Raw genomic sequence first — 21231 nt, forward strand, 5'->3', positions numbered from 1 at the left:
TGTTGCACTTTTTTGTTGATTATTTTAAAGCTGTATTTTCTACACGTTATTTCCCGTAGTTTCACATCGGACGCTCTTTAATGCGACACCGTCGACCCTCGTCGTCATTCATCCTCGGTTGTCGAAACACAGGTAGGATGAACAATTTGGTGACAAACAGCACTTGTTTCAGGAATATGTTGTCGCGGAGGTGTCCGTGAACAGCTGACATTTAAATAAAGGCGACGATAGATAGCTAACGAGTTTCAGTTTGGGTGTGTACTCGGAGTTTGGCTTGTTCCTCGTAGCTAGCTTAGGTTGCTAAGTTAACCAGCTATCCTGTCAACAGCTGGATGCAGCTGTCAACACAAAACAGCAAAGTGTTATTGCTACACAGCTTTAAGATTTTACTTTGACCAGGTTTATATGATAAGTAAGCACGGATTTAAAAGGCGTTATAGCACTGACAGCTGATTGAACTTTGAATTACTGCTTATAAACCTAATGAAGTCATTGTAACACTTGGTAAAATGTTCACTAATTTTTGGTTCTAATATTATGAATGGATGAAAGGGCAGACATATGAGAGGGAACATTTTCTGACAAAGTAACCTTCTTATTATTACACTGCTATTGCAGCTGGGAGGCTTTAAGCCTGCTTCCTGTGTAGCTTTGCTTCCATTGAGAATTATTAATATTATATAGTATTTACTTATTTTACACTTATTTTATTGTATTCATGCTTTATTTATTATTTTCATTATCATTATAATTATTTTTTCCAAATATCAATTTTAGTTGCCTGTTTTGTTTTTATTTATTTTATCTAGTTTGTAATCAATTTCACTCTATTTTATGATGATAATAATAATGATAATGATAATAATAGTTGTTGTTGTTGTTATTCCTCTTCTCATTATTATTATTATTATAGTTTTTAAATCTATTTTATTTGACCAAATTTTCAAATTGCTTTCCTAACTTTTCTAAATATAACAAATAAATACATAAATGTACTGAATTGTTATTTGATAAAATAACTGTATCCAATACCAGATTGGCCTATTTTCACCAATACCCAATCCAGATATTGAGTCATTATCAGTCTGATAACCAATACCATTATCGGTATCAGAGATTCTCTAGTTTGCTGTCTTTATTTATTCTCTCTTATTATTGGCCTGTTACTTTGTATTGCACTAGCCTGAATGAAATGCGCTATACAAATAAAGTTTGATTGATTGATTGCAGAGGCGAGGGCACAACTTTGACACAAACGTCCTCGCCATGGAGCTGGCTCACAGTCTGCTGCTCAATGAAGATGCTTTGGCCCAGATCACTGAAGCAAAAAGGCCTGTCTTTATCTTTGAATGGCTCCGCTTCTTGGATAAAGTGCTGGTGGCAGCAAATAAGGTGATCGTTCGCATTTTGACATTGCTTACACTGTCATTTTCATTAAATGCTGCACAGTTTGTGACTTTATTTTGTGCTTGAATGGCAGGTGGATGTGAAGGAGAAACAAAAGAAGCTGGTGGAACAGCTGACGGGACTGATCAGCAGCGCTCCTGGTCCACCAACAAGAAAACTGCTGGCCAAAAACCTCGCTACCCTCTACAGCATTGGCGACACCTTCACTGTTTTCAACACATTGGATAAATGCAACGAGATCATCAAAAGCAAAGATGACACCCCTGCGTACCTGCCAACTAAACTGTAAGACCCCATTTAATCACAGCAGTGTGTATTTTCATTAGATATCATAAATGAATTAGATATTATATACATTATCAGTCAAAAGTTTGGACACATCTTCCCACTTACTGGAATGAGAAAGTGTGTCCAAACTTTTGACTAGGACTGTATATATTTGCATTAAGATAGAAGCTGTTCAGCACTGCCTCCACATTTAAAGGTATTAACAGTTAAGCCAAAAGTTAATCTGCAGAATGATGTTTCATGTTTTATAGTAGGGGATTAATTGTACATGAGCAGATATTATGCTATATTTCTTTCTGGTATTAATGGACTCTAACTGTGGTTGTATATCATCTGGCATGCCCACTTGTCTCTATACAGAGTGAGGTGTGGGGTATACACAGGGGTCTGGACTCTGGACCCCCCTGTTAATCACTGAGGCATTGTGTCACTCCTGCAGTGTTTTAGTATACATCTATCTATCATGTATACTTTCCTTTTAACACACACACTCACTTCTTTTTGCAGTGCTGCAGTGGCATGTGTCGGAGCCTTTTATGAGAAGATGGGCAGGATGCTTGGAAGCTCCTTTCCAGACACCATTAATAATCTTTTGAAGGCATTAAAGAGTGCAGAGGTATGGCATGTAAAGTACGACACTAGAGAATAACACAGATAGGTTTCCATTTTCTTAAATCAGGAATGTATTGGGACTATAGGAACTATAGTACAACTAGAGAGATTTATTATTCAGAATTGGTTGTGACATTTATTTCAGTCCCCCTATTCCAACTTTAATCCATCTGTCTCGCTGCTTGTGTAGTCCCAAGGTAGAGGAGAAATCCTCCTTAGCCTGCAGAAGGTGCTCAGTGGACTGGGTGGAGCCGCAGCTTCATGTCACAGAGACATCTACAAGAATGCCCGCTCTTTACTCACAGACAGGTCCATGGCTGTGCGCTGCGCAGTAGCAAAGGTACGTCCAGACACTGAAGCATGTGAATGAAATCAACAAGCACAAACCAGAAAAATACAGGACAAAAGTCACCGGAGAAAAAATTCATACAATTCCAGTCTAGTCTACACTAATAAGGCTTCAGTTCAACATTACAAGTCAAATAAAGGACACACACTCCAGCATTAGAGAAACAACCCACTAACACATCTTTTTGCTATGTCATTGTGTTGACCAGACTCTGATCAGATGTGTTAACTTGTGCAAATCGCCTCCCTATTGTGAAAGATGATTTCCTGTGTAAAACTCAAAAGAGCAATCAGCTGAACTGCGTGTGGTACAAGTTGTGTGGCCTGTATATTTTGCTATGATAGGTCTAAACTGAGCATTCATAGGGAAAATGGCTTCCTAGCACAGGAAAACAAAACACAAGAGATGTTTCCTGTTCGTAGCTCGTAATGTAAATGTTACTAAAGGACTCCATCTTGGTTCCTCTTCTCTGATCAGTGCCTGTTGGAGCTGCAGAATGAGGCGGTGTTCATGTGGACCACAGAACTGGAGAACATGGCCACATTGTGTTACAAGGCCCTGGAGGGATCAAACTATGGCGTTCGGGTAGCTGTGGCCAAACTGCTGGGAACAGTCATGGCCACTGCTCTGATGCCCAAACAAGCAGCAGGTAAGTTAATGAGTTAATTTGTATGGTTTATGGCTTGGATTTGAGCTCACCACTTTTGTTTTCAGCGGTTTGAAATCTTTTTTTCCCCCTTCAGTGATGCGTCAGAATGTGAAGCGGGCCACTCTGGAGGAGGTGCTGGAGCTCATGGCCACTGGCTTTCTGCGTGGTGGATCCGGCTTCCTGAAGAGCGGAGGGGAAATGTTGAAGGGGGGCGGCTCTGTCAGCAGGGAGGTGCGGGTGGGAGTCACACAGGTGAGCTGAACCCTCACACGTAACACGAATTGCAGCCATGTTGTCTTATTAGCCACCTCTACATGTAATCCATCTCCGTCTTCCTCAGGCCTATGTTGTGTTTGTGACTACACTTGGCGGTCAGTGGCTGGAACGCAACTTCGCCACATTCCTGTCCCATGTTTTGGACCTAGTGTCTCACCCGCGGGCCACGCAGACTCACGTCGAGGCTGTGTACTCACGGCGCTGCGTCTCCTTCATGCTCCGCGCCACCCTTGGGGGCTTACTTGGCGAGAAAGCGCAAATTGCAGCCGGCAAAGAAATCTGCCAAGCCATCAGCAAGCAAATGAGGGCTGTGGGTAAGGAGGATGGGGGGGAAATATCACGGTTCAGAGCATTACAGAGTAAGTACTCATCCATTATTATCACTTTTTGTTTTTTTTACTTCACTACTCATTCAGTTTCTAAAAGTTCTGCATGGTTTGAGCATGTGCTGCATACGGAGATGGTTTTTCTATTCTGTCTCGTGTTGTGTACGGAGATGGCTTTCCCTAATTCTGCTTTCCCTCTTTCTCTCTGCCTTTGCTTCCTTTTGATTACTTTCCTCTCCCTTTAAATCTTTTTTTTTTTTATCACAAGCAGCATCATAATATCAGAAACATTATCTATCGCCAACTCAGCATTAAATTTACTCATGCTTGCATTACTGCATACCCTCCATGACTGTTTGCCTGTGAATTTCACATTCTGTTATTGCATTACAATCCCCGAGGAGCAGATAACATTACTCTTCCTGACTGCTGACACCCGGCTTACACAAGCAGAAATGCAGCATGTGCCACTAAATTCACAGACTAGGAACAAGCCATTTCCCTCCACAGCAACAAGACACAATATTTGCACGTTTGTACCATCGTTTAGTTTTATTGATTTCAATTCCCTCCACGCGTTCGTTTTTGTTTTCCGCTTCACGACAAACACATCGATCATTTTTTATAATCACCTTTTATCTCATTCAAAAAAAGGATGATTCTTACTCTGATTTGCTTTGCAACCTTCAGACTTCTATGTCGAACTTTACATTGTTCTCATTGATGTTATAATAGACTTTGAAAAAGATGTGGATTGTTGATGTCTCTCAAGACTCTGTGAAATATAGACACCAAAAAGTAAAGGTTCCTGGAACCACGTGTATCCTACAGTCCGTTCCCTGTATCCCGAGTTGCATTGAAAAACATGATTGCCACAGTTCAAGAAGCGGCTTTAAATCTATTCTGTCTGTTATTGATGTTTTCCATAAGTGTGATCTGTCTCTGCTTTCTTGTAATATTTGCCTATTCAGAGCTCTGAGGATACAAGCTGTTATTCTGGAGCAATCAGATAAAATATTACTGTTTGTCTTGTTGTCTTGTCACCACAACAACGACATTGTGCCTGTTTTTTGGTTTGAATAAAATCCTCAGAGCTCTGAGTTTGGCATGTAGCAGTGTGCTCTTCAGTATTTTGAAGGATCTTGGTGCTGTAGTTGCAGAACTGAGCCGATTTATAATGTGTAACAGCAGAACATGGACTAATGTGACCAGCCAGTTAGGTTACTGCAACCTGTTATTTTGTGTCTATGCACCATAATTAACCACAAAGTGCCTAGTCATTTTTTAAAGAAAATCTTCAATCCAAGTCACAATTTAGTGCAGGACATCTTATCCATCAATGCTGCACACATTAATATGAGTAGGATGTTATATTTTTACTGTGTGAAGTTTAGTAATGACTTAATATGTTGCCAGAAGTTTTTACTCTGCTCAACTTGTACGTTTTTTGAATTTTATAATGATAAATCCTTCTTTTCCATTCCTGCTTTTCTGCCACGTGTTTTTCCAGAGGCAGTAGTGAATGACATCAGCGGAGAGAACAAGGCGGGGGCAGCCGATGTCTCTGCCAGTCAGCATGTTATGGTCTGCGCCCTAAAAGAGCTGGGCAGTCTAGTCCAGAGCTTGAGTGCCACAGCTTCACCGCTCATCCAGGAGCCTTCGATAGGTGAGACACACACACGGCACATATATAAAAACATATGTGTGTGTTTTAGTCCACGTAATTTACAATAAACACAAGTGGTATTTATGTTCTGAACATAACAGTGCCACCAACCAACTGAATTAAACCCACTCGATAATATTAAGAAACACAAGATAAAATAAAGTGAAAATACAATATATAGAATTCGTACTTCTGTTGTCTTGATTTGCGACTTATGGCGCTTTTCCACTACACCGTTCCAGCACGACTCGCCTCGCCTCGACTCGCCTCGGTTCTTTTTGCGTTTCCACTAGGGAAAGTACCTGGTACCTGGTCCTTTTTTAGTACCTGCTCTGGTGAGGTTCCAAGCGAGCCAAGCCGGTACTAAAATGTGACGTCGACACACTGCTGGCTGCTGATTGGTAGTTGTCGCTGGAAGCGTCATGAGCCGTCCCACACGAGAATCAAACCCGTCATTTTTAAATACCGGCAGCAGCGTTACAACCCTAGTTACAGCCATACGGCTCAATTTTCTTGCTTTGTGTGAGACAAAAAGCCACATACAGCAGCAAGTACACCACTGCCTCAATGTCCTCCATTGTTTGTGTGTTTTGTGTCGCGTATAAAACGAAGTCACGGCAGTTTCGTGGAGCCGTTCTATGACGACCCCGCCCACGTTGAGTAGGTACTTTTTTGTAATGGAAAAGGAACCGTGCCGAGTCGAGGCGAGGCGAGTCGTGCTGAAACTGTGTAGTGGAAAAGCGCAATTAATAAGCCATGAGCATAACAGAACCTCCCTTCTCTCAACAGATACAGACTCACCACCTGTCTTGATTAACCAGAATAAGCCTCTTTCAGTTTACCCCAATGCATCCTCTCACAAGTTTAACCTCACTGTGGGTCTTATCTGTGTCAGGCACGACCAGAAGCTGTCACAGAAAAAAAAACATACTAAGTGCACTATGGGGGTTAAAAAAAAACACACACCCACAAACCACTGACCTCATGACCCATGAAACATAAAATGGAGATGAAACCCATTTGATAATATTAATAACATGAGGTAAATTAAACAACATGTACTTCAGTGTACATGAACAAGCTCTTCTTAGTTTTAGAAGCTTTAGTTTGACGACTGTACATGCACTTGTTGCATGTTAGTCTTAATGTGAATCAAATCTATGGGAATTTACAGTCAGAGGAAAATAATTTAGTCTGAATTCTTTCACAAATTAAACTGTATTCCTTGTCCTCTTTCCCAGGACTCCTTGAAACTGTGACCTCAGTGCTTGTGCACCCAAGCATGGCGGCTCGTTTGGCCGCTGCATGGTGCCTGCGCTGTGTTGCTGTGGCTCTGCCATATCAGCTGACCCCACTGCTGGACCGCTGTGCAGAGAGAATCAACAACTTGAAGAGCTCACCGGAGGCTGTGAGCGGCTACAGCTTTGCGATGGCTGCACTACTAGGAGGCGTGCACCAGTGTCCGCTGGGTATTCCTCACACCAAGGGCAAGGTGTGTGACGACAGACTGATCAATCAATGATCTGGTCTTATTGGTTCCTTCTACCCCAGCCTAATTGATCCACCTATTTAGATGTAAAGATTGACATTTCAGTGTTCCTTCTCTGTAGTTGGTGGTGAGTATAGCTGAAGACCTCCTGCGGACAGCTGCTCAGAACAGTCGACTCTCGCTGCAGCGCACCCAGGCTGGATGGCTGCTGCTGGGGGCCCTCATGACTCTCGGTGAGACTATCAGATGCTGCTTATCTCTTGGGCGTGATTTGTCAGCAATCCCCTCTCCCTTTCACTGACAGTGTTGCCACCGCGTTGTGTTTGTGTACACGTCCAGGTCCCTCTCTCGTGCGCTACCACCTTCCCAAGATGCTACTGCTGTGGAGGAACGTGTTTCCTCGCTCACAGAAAGAGCTGGAGGCAGAAAAGGCCAGAGGAGACGCCTTCACCTGGCAGGTCACCCTGGAGGGCCGAGCCGGAGCACTGTGTGGTAAAGGAATACCCTCCTGTTTACCCATACATGGTCTGTAATATCAACGCTGTCAGTTTTGATCATAGTCCTGCTCCTTCCTTCTACAGCCATGCGTAGTTTTGTGGCCCACTGTCCTGACCTGCTGACAGAGGATGTAATCCGCCGGCTGATGACTCCCATTGAATGTGCCATGACTATGATGTCTCAGTGAGTATGATGTTTTAAGTGAGACAGTTTGTTTGTTAGAGATAGTGAAGATAGGAATGTATTTTGTCGTTGTTGCGGGACTTCTCTGATTATCTGTCTAGTGATTGTGATGTTTTTTTGTTATCAGTGTCCCTGCCATCATTAAAGTCCATGGTGCTCATCTGAAAGCAAGTGCAGCGATGGTGAGACTCAGGTTGTACGACATCCTGGCTCTATTGCCTCCCAAGACATATGAAGGTAAGACAGGCATTTCTTTATTAAGACGCAGGCAACAACGAGGGAAGGTGTTTTGACCTGTAAAACCTGTACTCTGCTTGTGTAGGCAGCTTCAACGCTCTCCTCAGGGAGCTGGTGGCAGAATTCACTTTAACTGACAACTCAGCCAACACCACCACCTCCTTGCTGCGCTCTCTATGTCACTATGACGACAGTGTGCTCATGGGCTCCTGGCTACAGGAGACTGACCACAAGTCCATAGAGGATCAGGTAAAATCAGCTGTAATTGGTTAACAGCAACTATCTGCACTATATTGTCTGATTATTTTCTGATCTCTGGGTCACTATATGATGTTTTCCCTGTACTAATGGTGTTAAAACTACTGTATGATTGTGTTTAAACAGCTACAGCCCAACAGTGCGTCTGGCAGCGGGGCTCTGGAGCATGATCCTTCTTCCATATACCTGCGCGTCCCTGTAGGCGAGGCCATCCCAGGGCCTCTCCCTTTGGGTGTCTCAGTCATCGACGCTTCAGTGGCTCTGTTCGGTGTCGTCTTTCCCCATGTCTCCTTCAAACACAGGTGAGCAGTGAAGTGGTTGCCTTGGAAATTCGGAAAATATAATAAGGAATACTTGTTGTTGGTTTTTATCTGTACTTGTGTCCACTGTTCTTCTGTAAAACTGTTGGTTAAAAGCATTCAACCTTATGCTGTATGTGATTCAGGCTGCAGATGCTAGACCACTTTGCAGAGTGTATAAAGCAGGCTAAAGGAGTTCGACAGCAGGCAGTCCAACTGAACATCTTCACTGCAGTGCTTAGTGCCCTCAAGGTGAAAAAACGTCCTTCCTACACTCATAAGATAGGAATGTCACGTTTCATTATTCATGTAATATGCAGTAAAAAAAATAATGTATCTAATCCTTCCTGTCTGACTGTAGGGTTTGGCTGAAAACAAGAGTACTCTGGGCCCTGAGGAGGTGCGGAAATCAGCTCTGGCCCTGGTGATGGGAGCACTGGACAATCCCAATCCCATCTTGCGCTGTGCTGCTGGAGAAGCCCTCGGCAGGATGGCTCAGGTGGTGGGAGAGGCTACTTTCATTGCCAGGATGGCACAGACCAGCTTCGACAAGTAAGCTTTCTACATCTGTTTAAACTTTGCTGTGTTTGTGTGTTTCATGCCTCAGCGTCTATCTGTCCATCCCATTGTCTGAAATGCAATATCTCAGAAATGACTTGAGAGAATTTCTTCAGATTTGGCACAAACATCCACTTGGTCTCAAGGATGAAGTGATTAGATTTTCGTGGTCAGAGGTCAAGGTCACTGTGACCTCTGTCTGTCCCATTCTCTTGAACGTGATAACTCAGGAACGCCTAGAAGGAATTTCTTCAAATTTGGCACAAATATCTATTTTGGATTCAACTGATTAGAATTTGGTGGTCAAAGGTCAAGGATGTTTTTGGCCATAACTCAAGAATTCATATGCTAATTATCACACAAATATCAAATAGAACAAAATAATGAAGTGATGAGATTTTATAACGGTCAAAGGTGAACTTCTCTATGATATCATAATGATCTGCAAAAACACTTCTGGCTTATTATTCAACGCCATAACTCAGGAATAGAAGGGCAGATTGTGACCATATTTAACATTGGTCAGATACTGAATTGGTGACACTTTGTAGCTTCTCTGCAGTAGCATCCATATTCGATGCATCGTCATGGCTACAACTTTGTGCTCTATCAGAATCAGCTTTATTGGCCAAGCATGTGAACACATACATGGAAAATACATTTAATACCTTTTAGTCTTCACTACAAATATCATGAGTCTGGACAGACATGGATGTAAACTGCAACTTCACTGGTTGGCAGACGCATTCAAGCGTAAGATGTTTTATTCTGATATTTCTCCTGATTGAGGAAGACTTCAAAGATATTTTCAGGTGTTCATAAGATAATAATATCCGTCTTTGATGATCTTAAATCAATCTTCAACTGAAACTATTTTGCCTCCCCATTCTTGACTTTAATCAAGTGACCCATAACTTTCCTCCTCCTCCATTTCCAGGCTGAAGTCGGCCCGTGATGTAGTGTCAAGAACAGGCCATTCACTGGCTCTTGGCTGTCTGCATCGATATGTTGGAGGAATTGGCTCAGGCCAGCACTTAAAGACCAGTGTCAGCATCCTATTGGCTCTGGCCCAGGATGGATCCTCTCATGAGGTCCAGGTATGATGAATTACTCGGGAGGAATGGAGTTCCAAATTCACCAAGAGGGTTGAGAGTGCTTTCATTTCTCCTTCCATGACCCAGAGATCAGAAAATAATCACACAATATTCTCTATCCAATTTTTTTCAGACCTGGGCTCTGCACTCTCTGGCTCTGATCGTGGACTCCAGTGGTCCCATGTACAGAGGCTATGTGGAGCCCACCCTGTCACTGGTGCTGACACTGCTCCTCACGGTGCCCCCATCTCACACAGAGGTGCACCAGTGTTTGGGCCGCTGCCTTGGAGCCCTCATCACTACTGTCGGACCAGAATTACAGGGTAACTGTGGCAGAAATAACTTTGTCTCGAATTTGACTCTCTTTAAAAGCCTTTTAACTGTAATATACCCACCTCATGCCAGCAGGTGGCAGTGTCATTGATTTGAATCCACTACAGGCCTCTAACACAGACCTGGAGACGGACCGTGGATCCACTAACTACAAAAATGCAATATCTTGTTGTCTTGTTCCCTAATCTATGACATTGGATTTGCTAGGAAACGGTGCCACTATCTCCACTATCCGCTCGTCCTGCCTGGTTGGTTGTGCCATAATGCAGGACCACTCTGACTCCCTGGTTCAGGCAGCTGCCATCTCATGTCTGCAGCAGCTGCACATGTTCGCTCCTCGTCACGTCAACCTGTCCAGCTTGGTGCCCTGTCTCTGTGTATGCTAAGATTTATTATCACTATATATAATATCACTTCACGTGCATTTTATATTTTTTTGTGGCTGATATGTGCAACAGAGTTTCAGACTAGAAATCATAATTTTACTGTGTAATTGGAACCCTGCAGGTGCACTTATGCAGCTCTCACCTGTTGCTGCGTCGTGCTGCCGTGGCCTGCCTGAGACAGCTCGCTCAGAGAGAGGCTGCAGAGGTCTGTGCGTACGCCATGAGCCTGGCGAAGAGGGGCGGAGACCACAACACCATTAGTGAGTACAAACCATGAAGCTAACAAGAACATTGTGTGGGGTCTGAGTGAGTCACTGGCGCTTTAATTGTGTCGACATTGTCCCTGGTTCAGAGCTGAACATCACAGAGACGGGTCTGGAGGGGGTTCTGTTCGGCATGCTGGATCGGGAGACAGACAGGAAGCTGTGTTCCGATATTCATGACACATTGGGCCACATGCTGTCGTCTCTTGCTGTGGAAAAGCTTTCTCATTGGTTGAAACTCTGCAAGGATGTCCTGGCAGCAACTACAGGTGAGTTTACAAAAAAACTAAATATCACACATTAACATTTTCTGTCTCTAAGGAAATAAAGGTATCAAACAGCAAAGGTTAAGATAAGTCAAGATAAAAGCCTAGAGCAGTTTTCACTGTTTAGTGAGCTTTAAAGGTCCACATCTGCAGGATATTGTATGTTGACAACATTCACAGTGTCAGTCAGTCCTCTCTAGTAAAAAAAAACAACCTTTTTGACACGGTGGGACAAATCTGCCGTTGTGTGTCCATCTCCTCTTTCAGACGTAGGAGGAGCCGTCACATTCGAAGTGGAAAAGGACGAGGAGGACTCTGAGAAAAAAGACGAGATGGACGATGACACCATGTTTACAGGTCTGGGTGAAGACGACAAGTCCAAGCCCTCTGTGGCGCCTCGCTGGGTGACACGGGTGTTTGCTGCGGACTGCTTGTGCCGCATCATCCTGCTGTGTGAGAACGCAGACAAAACGCATTTTAACCTGGCAGCTGCCCGCTCCGCACAAGCCAAGAACCCAAAAGGTACAACACAGCACAGCACTGCCAAACAGAGTTGCTCATAGTTCACTTAAGGATCTGTGACTGATTTACAGCACCCATGATCTCAAGTCCAATCACAAGGAATGAGGACTGAGGGCTGAGGTTATAAAAACAATTCTACACTTCAAATAGAATTTTTTAAAGCCATGTACCAATATTAAAACTGATGATTACATGGAGCATTAGGAGTTTCCTTCTAACGTAGACTGCAGCTGTTTGGTTGGCACAGACTGCTGCGTTTGCTCGAAATTTAAATTTGAGTTTATTTTTTTGGCCGAGCTTATGCATTTTCCTCAATCTCTGGGCAGCTCTACTCTCAGCCACTGAAGAAGCTCATTCATGTGCTTTTATGTAAAGATGCAATAAAGCTAGAGATGAGTAAGCAAATGTGGGAGGGATATATTTTTTTTCACTGTGACAGATAGAGGACCCAGTATTTATATAAGCTCCTCTGAAATAAGGGGCCATTCTACAGACTCCACAGTAAGAGCACAGTGTAGTGATTCTGCATCTCTGGAAGCAGCTATGCCAAATTTAGTGACTTGGATTGAGTGGATGGTCGGCCTGCAATGCTGGTGTGTCCAACTAATCCCTTGAAAGGTGCACTTCAGCTAAAACTCATTTAAATCCCAGCCTCAAGGTCAATATCCAGTTCCTTTTTAGTCGCTGCAAGTACACACTGAAGCTCTAAAAACTGATGTGCCGTGTGTGTGTGTGTGTGTGTTTTATTTTCAATTCATTTTCACAATAAGAAGGGTTATTAAACAGTTAACACAGAGACCTTGATTGAGGCAATAATTGTACCTTCCTGCTGGCATACATCATCAAAGCATCACTAAAGCAAATATTAAACAATGAATGGCAAAATTACGTTTCTCATAGATTCTGTTCATTTTCTGACTGGTCAGTGGGGGACACATTCCAGTACAAATCCATATGGGAATTCTTCACACAATCCCTCTTGATTTCCATCCCATGTCTCTGTCCAGGGGATCTGTTGGTGCTCCATTTGTCTGACCTCATCCGCATGGCCTTCATGGCGGCCACAGACCACAGTAACCAGCTGAGGATGGCTGGCCTTCAGGCCCTGGAGGACATCATTAAAAAGTTTGCGTCTGTACCAGAGCCCGAGTTCCCAGGGCATGTAATCCTGGAGCAATACCAGGCTAATGTGAGTCGTGACTTCATGGAATTTAATTATTCTGCACAAGTTGAAAAATTAACAGTGATACAGCAAATGTAAAACAAATTGTTGAAGTGAACTTTGTGCCGATCATGAACTCATTTAGGTTGGAGCTGCCCTCAGACCTGCATTTTCACCCGATACGCCGTCTGACATAACAGCTAAAGCATGCCAGGTAAGACTCCCTGCTGTATTCAGGATCCTCTAGAAGTAATGTTTTGTTCATTCAAAGGATTTCGTAGCCCAGTTTGAGGTGTGCACTGCAGAAATGGAGAGATGCTATGCTCTAAGCACCTAGCAACCAGCTCTGTTTGTACTCTATCATTCATCCTACTGACCAGCCCCAGCATATATTAAAATATTTTGATGATGTTAGAGCCCTTTATAGTATTGCTACTGAGATAGCAGTTAATTACCACTGCATAGTGAGTCATCATCCCCTTAAAACCCAGCAGTGTCAGATTTTCTGGCTTAATGCTCTTTGACTTATTTGGCTGATGTGGAGAATGAGTGACAGTGGAAAATAACAAACATGCCCGCAAGCATTATTATTAAAAAAACCTCCCTCTCTTTGACATTCCCCTCTATGTCTTTGGCTGAGTGTTTTTGTCTGCACTATTTCTTTTCTCTCTGAAGGCCAAAAGCTTGATCTCAGGCTTTCTCTCTTCATTGGTTGTAAAAGGTTGTAAAAGCAAATATACTTATCTAACAGGGCATTTAATACATATTTTCAGAACTGCATGGTCACATGATATGACCAAGAGAGAAATGTGATTGAAATTTTGAATAAGCAAACAGGCAGCCAGGTGTCTTGTTAATAGATTTAATTTAAATTATGCTATTCACATTCAGTTTTTCAATGCAATTATTCAAGTTAAACAATATCAAGTCAAATCATGTAAATTCAAATTCACTTTTAAAATGTAATTATTCAAGTTGAGCAATTTAAATTCAAATAGAAATGATTCAAATTCATTTTGTAGTGACACATACATTTGCATCATCACACATTTCTGAATCCCTTAAAAGAAAACCACCTTAAATCCCTGCCATGGGGTGCCTAACATTTATATAATAATTCTCCTCCTCAGAAAGGAAATAATCTTAGTAAGTGTCTGCTCCACTGTTACAGCCCTAACAATATTTAATAATAACTGTTCTTTTTAGTTTTATTTTCAATGGTTTATCAACCTTGAACAGAAACAGAACAGAAATAACAAAAGAGTGTCGGAGAGTGAGTGCTATAAACTGTAAACTAATGTTGCGATTCATGACCACAGGTGTGTAGTACATGGATTGGTAGTGGCGTAGTCAGTGACCTCAATGACCTGCGGCGAGTCCACAACCTGCTTGTGTCATCGCTGGACAAGGTGCAGGCTGGGAAGGGTTCATCCAGTCAGCTGTACAGTGAGAGCGCGACCACGATGGAGAAACTGGCTGTACTCAAAGCGTGGGCTGAGGTGAGACTGAAGACACTGTGACTCTGCTCTGACCACAGCACTGCCCCATTATTTGTTATGCTGCAAATGATGCACAGAATAAATCTGACTACACGTGGACTTTCTTGATCAGGTGTATGTGGTGGCGATGAAGATCAAGAAAGAGGCTGAGTCTAAGCCTGCCAAGCCAGTCCGCAGTGGAGAGGAGGATGAGGATGAAGATGAGGACGATCTGGGCGCAGATGTGCTTCCACCTGACAGCCTCATCACCTTGGTGCAGCCAGAGCTGCCGTCCCTCAGCCGCCTGTGGTTGGCCATGCTTCGAGACTACGCTCTGCTCACTCTGCCTGCTGAGTTCTCCAGTCAGCTGCCCCCTGATGGTATAACACAGATTCTTGCCCACTGAATGCTGAACATAATCAAGAAATGTTAGATTTTTTTTCTGCTTTTACCTCTTCATTTCCATACATACGTTCATAACTTAATTTAGACCCGCAGTGTTTGAGATTTAGCCTAATTGAAGCTCCACTTTTTGAGCTCTTTGTTCTACTTTTGCTCCTTTAAAAGATGTGATTTTATTCTCCAGAGAGCTCTTGGTGTTATAAAAAAATAACCTAATTTACTTCACTGTTTTTGATAAAATGTCAACAAAACCCATCTGCTAAAGTACTGACAGATAGCTGTTTAGATGGGATTAGACGTTCCACACACATTGTTAGAGTTGTCTTGGGGAAGTTTTGTCTTTTGTTTTCGAGTGGGTGAAATATAATAAACATCTCAAGTGGTCTAAAAATAAATATATTATGTTGGATTATGTGAGTCTACATTTGTACAAACTTGGTCAAAACAAGCTATTTCCCACTCTTTTATCTGTTTTCAGGTGGAGCGTTTTATACGCCAGAGACTATAGACACAGCACGGCTCCATTACCGCGGCTCCTGGGCCCCCGTCCTGCACGCTGTGGCCCTGTGGCTGAACAGCACCGGGTTTGGAGTTGGTGAAGAGAAAGAAGAGGTTCCTTCAGCTCCCTCCAAGACTCCTGGTATCCCTCCAGGAGCCTCCTCTACCACTAAGACCTTTGAGGAGTCACTCAAAGACAGAATGCATCTAATGTTGGGTAAAGAAACAGACCGCCTTCATCTGCAATTTTTGATGATTTCTCTCATGTAGTATTGGTTTTGGGTTGTTTGGTACTCAGAAGATGTAAGATTTATTTAAAAAGCAAGGTGCAACTGTTTTGTGTTAACCTTAAAGCCACCGATCCACCATACATCTGTCAGTAAAAGGGATACATAGCGGAAAAAGAGAATAGCATGAACACGCCCTGAGTGCATTTTTGTGTTATGTCTCTCAGGTGTCAGTATAGAGTTCCTTTGTTTCCCCCGGCCCGAGGAACCCATTGAACATGTGATGTCCTGCCTGCAGGCCTTGTACACCCTACTAGAATCTCCATGTGCTAAGACCAACATTGCAGAGGACCAGGTAAAGGCAGAAATGACAGTTGAAATGATGGTATATGTAATGAAACCATGTGGCATAATTTGTGTCTGCAATATAGGAAACAAAATGTGCTTATTTGAAACTTTGTAGCTGTTTCTTAGAAACACTATTTCAGTTGGGATATTTCAAAATCAACTAACTGAGAGAGTTTCTATTGTGTGGTGTTTACAGTTGATTGCATATATGTTGATCCTCAACAAACTAACTGGTTACAAAGAGTGGAGCATGTTTATTTTAACACTGCAGTGGCTGCTTCATGGATCTAGTTCAAGTGATATGTTTACCAGTGATTGAGGACCACCTTAGTGTGATTTTCTGGTGAATATGACGTGGTCACGTGATGTTTACTGACTTTACGAGGTGGCCAAGATCACTCAAGTGCTCCCTTAAACAAGTGGATCACAATACACAGTGAGTAATGGGACACTAGCATTTGCAGGAGCCTTTGAAATGGCTGTCCCTTTGTGACGTATTCAGTCTAGAAATGTGGACTTCAGAGGATCCAGCCCTTAAATTGCCACGCTGTCAGTACAGTCTCATGTCACAGACTGGAACCACAAACTGACCCTGTGTGCCTGCGTGCATGTGTGTGTGTTTGTGTGTGTGTGTATGTGGGAGGGAGGGAGACGATTCTTCCTTGTGGTGTGCTTGCTTGCTTTTGGCTTATCTTATATATCAACATGTTACAGTTTTGCATACATAATCAATATGATTGTTGTCACCAGCTTTTATTTTCTTTGAATAGCAAAAAATGTTGCACTTTTATTACTGTTGACATACCGTATGAAAGTTATTTTGAAGCCATTTTTATTGGATTTGATGAATTTCTGGAGTGCAATCTGCTCTAATTCAAACAGAAATCTAAATATCTAAACCACAACAACACCCTTTTGTATGGGCTTCCCCACTGCTCATATAGAACAGTTCCTTGTGGACCTGTTGGCAGTAGGCCAGAACAGATGAGTATGGAGTACAGTAAATTAGACCACATAAACTTGTTAGATGTTCACTCTGAAAATGCATCTCTCTGAATTTGAATGCAGGATTTTTGGTGTCTCACAGTGATGTCGCTGTCATTGTTATTTCTGTTGTAGCTGTTGGGAGTGGAGCTCCTGAACGTGCTCCACAGGCTGCTGCTGACCCGGGACCCTCCTGCTGTTCAGCTCCAGGTTACTGCTGTAGTACAAGAGACCATCAGGGCTGCTCAGGACCATCTTCAGCGACAGAAGACCAGCAAAGGTCAGGAACTGACACATTTTAAACTCTTACAACTGTTATACTCTAAAAACACAGACTCACCATGCTGTTTCCTGAAGGATGACTGAGCAAGTTTTATATACACAGTAAAGTTGTTGCAGTGATGTGGCTGTTTGAGTAATCTAGGTCACTGTGCTATTTTGCTCAGGCAAAGAGGAAGACAGCGAGAAAGACTCTCAGCCCAGCCTAGGGGAAGGAGGAGACACGGGGGAGCTCGTCCCTGGCAAGTCTCTGGTCTTTGCAGCCATGGAGCTGCTCGTGTTCATCCTGGTTCGCCACTTACCACAGCTTAATACACGTGTGAAGGAGTCACCCAGCCATGTGCCACTCAGGCCTCAGCGACTGCCTGAAGACAGCGCGCGCCTGGTGGCAAACACAGTTTCCATCCTGGCAGAACTGCCCTCGCTCTGCTCCCCTGCTGGTGAGGCCGGAGGCACACACACACACACACACAAAGGCAGTGTCTTTTCATCTTTTCTGTAGAAAATCACTTTTAGAACAATTCTGACCAAGTCTGTCTGTTCTGCACTGCTCAGATTTGTGTATGCTAATGAGAAATCAGAGTCATAAACTCACTGACAAAGCTGGCTCTGCTGTGGTTTCTTTGTGCCTTTCAGTTGGCATCGTAAACTGCTGTATGCTTGTATGTGAGATTAAGAGTATGTAAGAGTATTATTAGCAATGCAATCAAATCTTTCCTCATTTCCTGTCTTTTCTTTTTTCTTTTACAGGAAGCATGACCATCCTACCTACTGTTCTCTTCCTAATCACTGGGGTGCTGAGGGAAACTGCAGTTAAAACGGCTGACAACTCGGTCCCTGTCCCCGTGTCTGCTGCCCTGCAGGGCATCAAGACCATCATCACCTCCCCACTGGCTCGGGTGGAGAGCCTGCAAACACAGTGGACCGGCCTTGTGAGGAGCAGTCTGGCCTCTGTACTCGAGTACTCACAGCCAGGTAAACAATTACATTAGACCATGACTCTTAAGTTTTCTATGAAGAGGGCAACCAATAAGTATGAAATCGTCCATCATTTGGTTGTGCTTGTTTATGCTTTTCTTTAGATGAGTCCAGGCCTGACATGGATGAAGTCAGTATGTTGACATCAATTACACTCTTCCTGCTGTCTGCCAGTAGTGAACTTGTAGGAGTGACTGTCCTGCAGAAGGGCTGCATAGACCGCTTAAGAAATGCCCTTAACTCTAGTGATCCCAGGGTAAGTGCCTGAATAGAAACAGCTGATGCACAGCTGGAAAAATTTTAATAACCTAAAAAAAAGGTGTATTAGACACATTTCAGATTTAAGTGAATGATTTCACTCTTTTTGCCACAGGTTCAGACCCGGTGTTACCAGCTGTTGTTGTCAGTGTTTCAGCACTCCAGCCGTGCCCTGTCTACCCCTTACATTCACGCCCTGGCTCCACTAATGGTGGAGAAGTTGAAGGCAGTGGAGCGCAGTCGGCCAGGGACTGCTGCTGAGCTGCAGGCTGTGCAGGAGGGCATCAGGGTCCTGGAAAATCTGGTCGGCATGGGTGAAGAGCAGAACCGTGAGTATCCCCTTTGCTTAATGGACCACTAAAGTACTGTGTTTTTCCATTAAAGTGTCTAGCTCCATTAAAGTAGATCTATTAAAGTATTTAGCTCAGCGCTTTTGGATGTGTGCTGTCAAAGATCAGCACAAAAGAGCATTAAATGTTCAATTTTGGATCACTGCACTTGTTTACTGTCGATTTTAGTGATTTCCACATAATTCTATATGAATTTTAATTCATAGATTTTGTATTTTTTCCCTCATATCTTCTTCCCACTTCTTCATGTTTTTATGTCCTCTGCAAAGCAAACTACATTGCAGAACTGCACAAATGCACTATGAGATGATGCAGCTTGTGTTAGGCATCACATATTGGACTGATGATTAGGATCTACCGAGTTTGTTTTCAGTGTTTTTTCTTACCACTGTGGTGAATTGATCTGCCTGAGCCTTTTGGTAACCACTGCATCATTCTCAGTGGTGCCTTGTATATCTGGTTTGGATTTGTGGCTTAAAACTCTCCCAGCACTTTTCAGATTGACTGTTCTAATTACTTTTTTCTGTTTGTTTTTTTTAATGCCTAATTGTTCAACAGGGGTGCAGTTGCTGGCTCTTCTTGTTCCAACTCTCATTTCCTACCTTCTGGATGAAAATGCCATCTTGTCCGCACCCCAAGTCTCCAAAGGCCTGCATGATTTTGCCCTTCAGAACTTAATGCGGATTGGCCCCCTCTATCCAGCTGCCTTCAAGATAGTAATTGGTGCAGCACCTGAGCTTAAAACCCGCCTGGAATCCGCTATACGGGCCAACCAGGCCAGCAGCAAAGCCAAAGCTGCAGCCAGGCTAGCTCAGCCGACTGTGCAAGCTGCACCAACCATCAAACTCAAGACAAGCTTTTTCTGAACACTCCAGAAATGTACTGCTCTCCACTCTCACAGCCTAACATAATGTTGTCTTTTTCAGTTTGGTTTGTTGCCTGTCAATGCAGTAACATGTCATGTCTGTGTATCAACAGTTTCTTAAATGTATTTATTTATTCTATATCTCATCTTTGTTTTTGACAGATGAGAACTCAAGAATGAAGTCAACAAGGCAATTATGTAAATATCATTAAAAAGCCTTTGAATGTTCACTTTGAAAGAGTCTCACTTAAAAATATGTAGTTAAATACGTGTGAATGTATCATTTTCAGACTTGTTGCACATTTGTAAAGGGACACAAGTTTATTTCCTGTAGTTTCTTTTTTCCCCGATCATCTCCATTTTGCCATCATCCCTCACTATCCAAAAGTTGATGTTTACTGTGCCACTTTTGCATTTGCATCACCATGACAATGGCATTTTTCCCCCTTTAGATTACAATCACGAGTGTCTGATTTATAGTTGATTTAGTACATGATCTTAGGGTCTGCTGATTGTTTCTGATGTTTCTTTTTCTTTTTTTTGAAAATATCATTTGCTCTTAAATTATGTTACAAACATTCCTATGACATGTTCTAAAACACGAATGAGAAATTAATTTTTGATTATTATTTTCAGCCCAGAATTATATTTTATTATAACCTCTTGAAAATTCATTGCATTTAGCTTTTAAATTTTTTGAAGCAGAAATTTGAATTATCTTAAAGACTGTATCGTCTGCTGTTAAACTTGGGAATACTGCATTATTTAATGTAGGTGCTGCATATCATACAAATTTAGTTTTGCCTATATTTTAATTTTGATCCATCTGTCTTTGTGCAATTGATACATGCGGGCATCAGCTGCCATGCTAAATGGGCAGAGCTGTTATGGGGGTATTGGTAGATTTGAATAAAGTTGCTTTGACTTGACTGTGCTGTTGTCTGTATTTGGTTACACATTTTTAGCTGATGGTTGAACCCAGTTTGGGGATTAAATACTGAGTGGGTGTACTGTGTTGAATTGATGATGAGCGTCTGGACTTCCAGCGAAGTCAGGGTAAGCAAATCAAGCGTCCCAAGCCAACATTTACTAATAACATTTCTTTACATATCATGTCATGCACAAAAAAAAGAACACAACACAATACAGAGGTGCTGATAATAACAAAAAATAAGGGATGACAACAAAGTCAATGCAATGAGAAACAAATATTCTGATTAAGTTTTAAAGAAATTAAAAATGTATAATAACAGTACAACATAAATAAGACATGACAAAAATTAGAAAAGAGCAATTAATTTGACTTCAAGGGGTTTCACCAAATATGTTTCTGTCATATTCTCAGAATCAAGAGAGGTACACATTGAGTTAAATTCAATAAAAGGGGAAAGGCTGTTGTGAACCTCCTATTCATGAATAAAGAATTTTCCTAATAAAATAAAA

General features: G+C 42.5%; 1 protein-coding gene across 2 annotated transcripts; it reads left to right on the plus strand.

Annotated features, from left to right (window-relative positions):
* Positions 1-107: 107 nt before the first annotated feature.
* heatr5b (HEAT repeat containing 5B) lies at positions 108-20717 on the plus strand. 2 transcript variants are annotated; one of them, XM_062430176.1, is made up of 36 exons: positions 108-132; positions 1231-1392; positions 1481-1692; positions 2203-2311; positions 2498-2647; positions 3134-3305; positions 3400-3557; positions 3646-3940; positions 5418-5573; positions 6815-7065; positions 7184-7295; positions 7402-7554; positions 7644-7743; positions 7871-7980; positions 8066-8229; positions 8365-8540; positions 8684-8789; positions 8899-9089; positions 10033-10192; positions 10323-10512; positions 10730-10899; positions 11030-11168; positions 11261-11440; positions 11705-11959; positions 12967-13148; positions 13267-13335; positions 14441-14620; positions 14733-14979; positions 15480-15716; positions 15954-16081; positions 17194-17338; positions 17505-17777; positions 18088-18312; positions 18420-18571; positions 18689-18902; positions 19482-20717. In XM_062430176.1, exons 2-36 carry the CDS (start codon positions 1267-1269, stop codon positions 19787-19789), a joined length of 6195 nt encoding a protein of 2064 aa, XP_062286160.1. In that variant the 5' UTR covers positions 108-132; positions 1231-1266; the 3' UTR covers positions 19790-20717. The 2 variants fall into 2 exon arrangements, with proteins under 2 accessions (XP_062286160.1, XP_062286161.1); XM_062430177.1 differs by having other exon boundaries at positions 3646-3895.
* The last annotated feature ends 514 nt before the right edge of the window (positions 20718-21231 follow it).

This window comes from Scomber scombrus, chromosome 12 (genome assembly GCF_963691925.1).
Source record: "Scomber scombrus chromosome 12, fScoSco1.1, whole genome shotgun sequence".
Lineage (NCBI taxonomy): Eukaryota > Metazoa > Chordata > Actinopteri > Scombriformes > Scombridae > Scomber > Scomber scombrus.

Coding starts and splice junctions, on each gene's coding strand:
- heatr5b (XM_062430176.1), top strand. CDS start 1,267: ATGGAGCTGGCTCACAGTCTGCTGCTCAATGAAGATGCTTTGGCCCAG. Junction 3,306..3,399: donor GATGCCCAAACAAGCAGCAG/GTAAGTTAATGA, acceptor TTCCCCCTTCAG/TGATGCGTCAGAATGTGAAG. Junction 13,336..14,440: donor TAACAGCTAAAGCATGCCAG/GTAAGACTCCCT, acceptor TCATGACCACAG/GTGTGTAGTACATGGATTGG.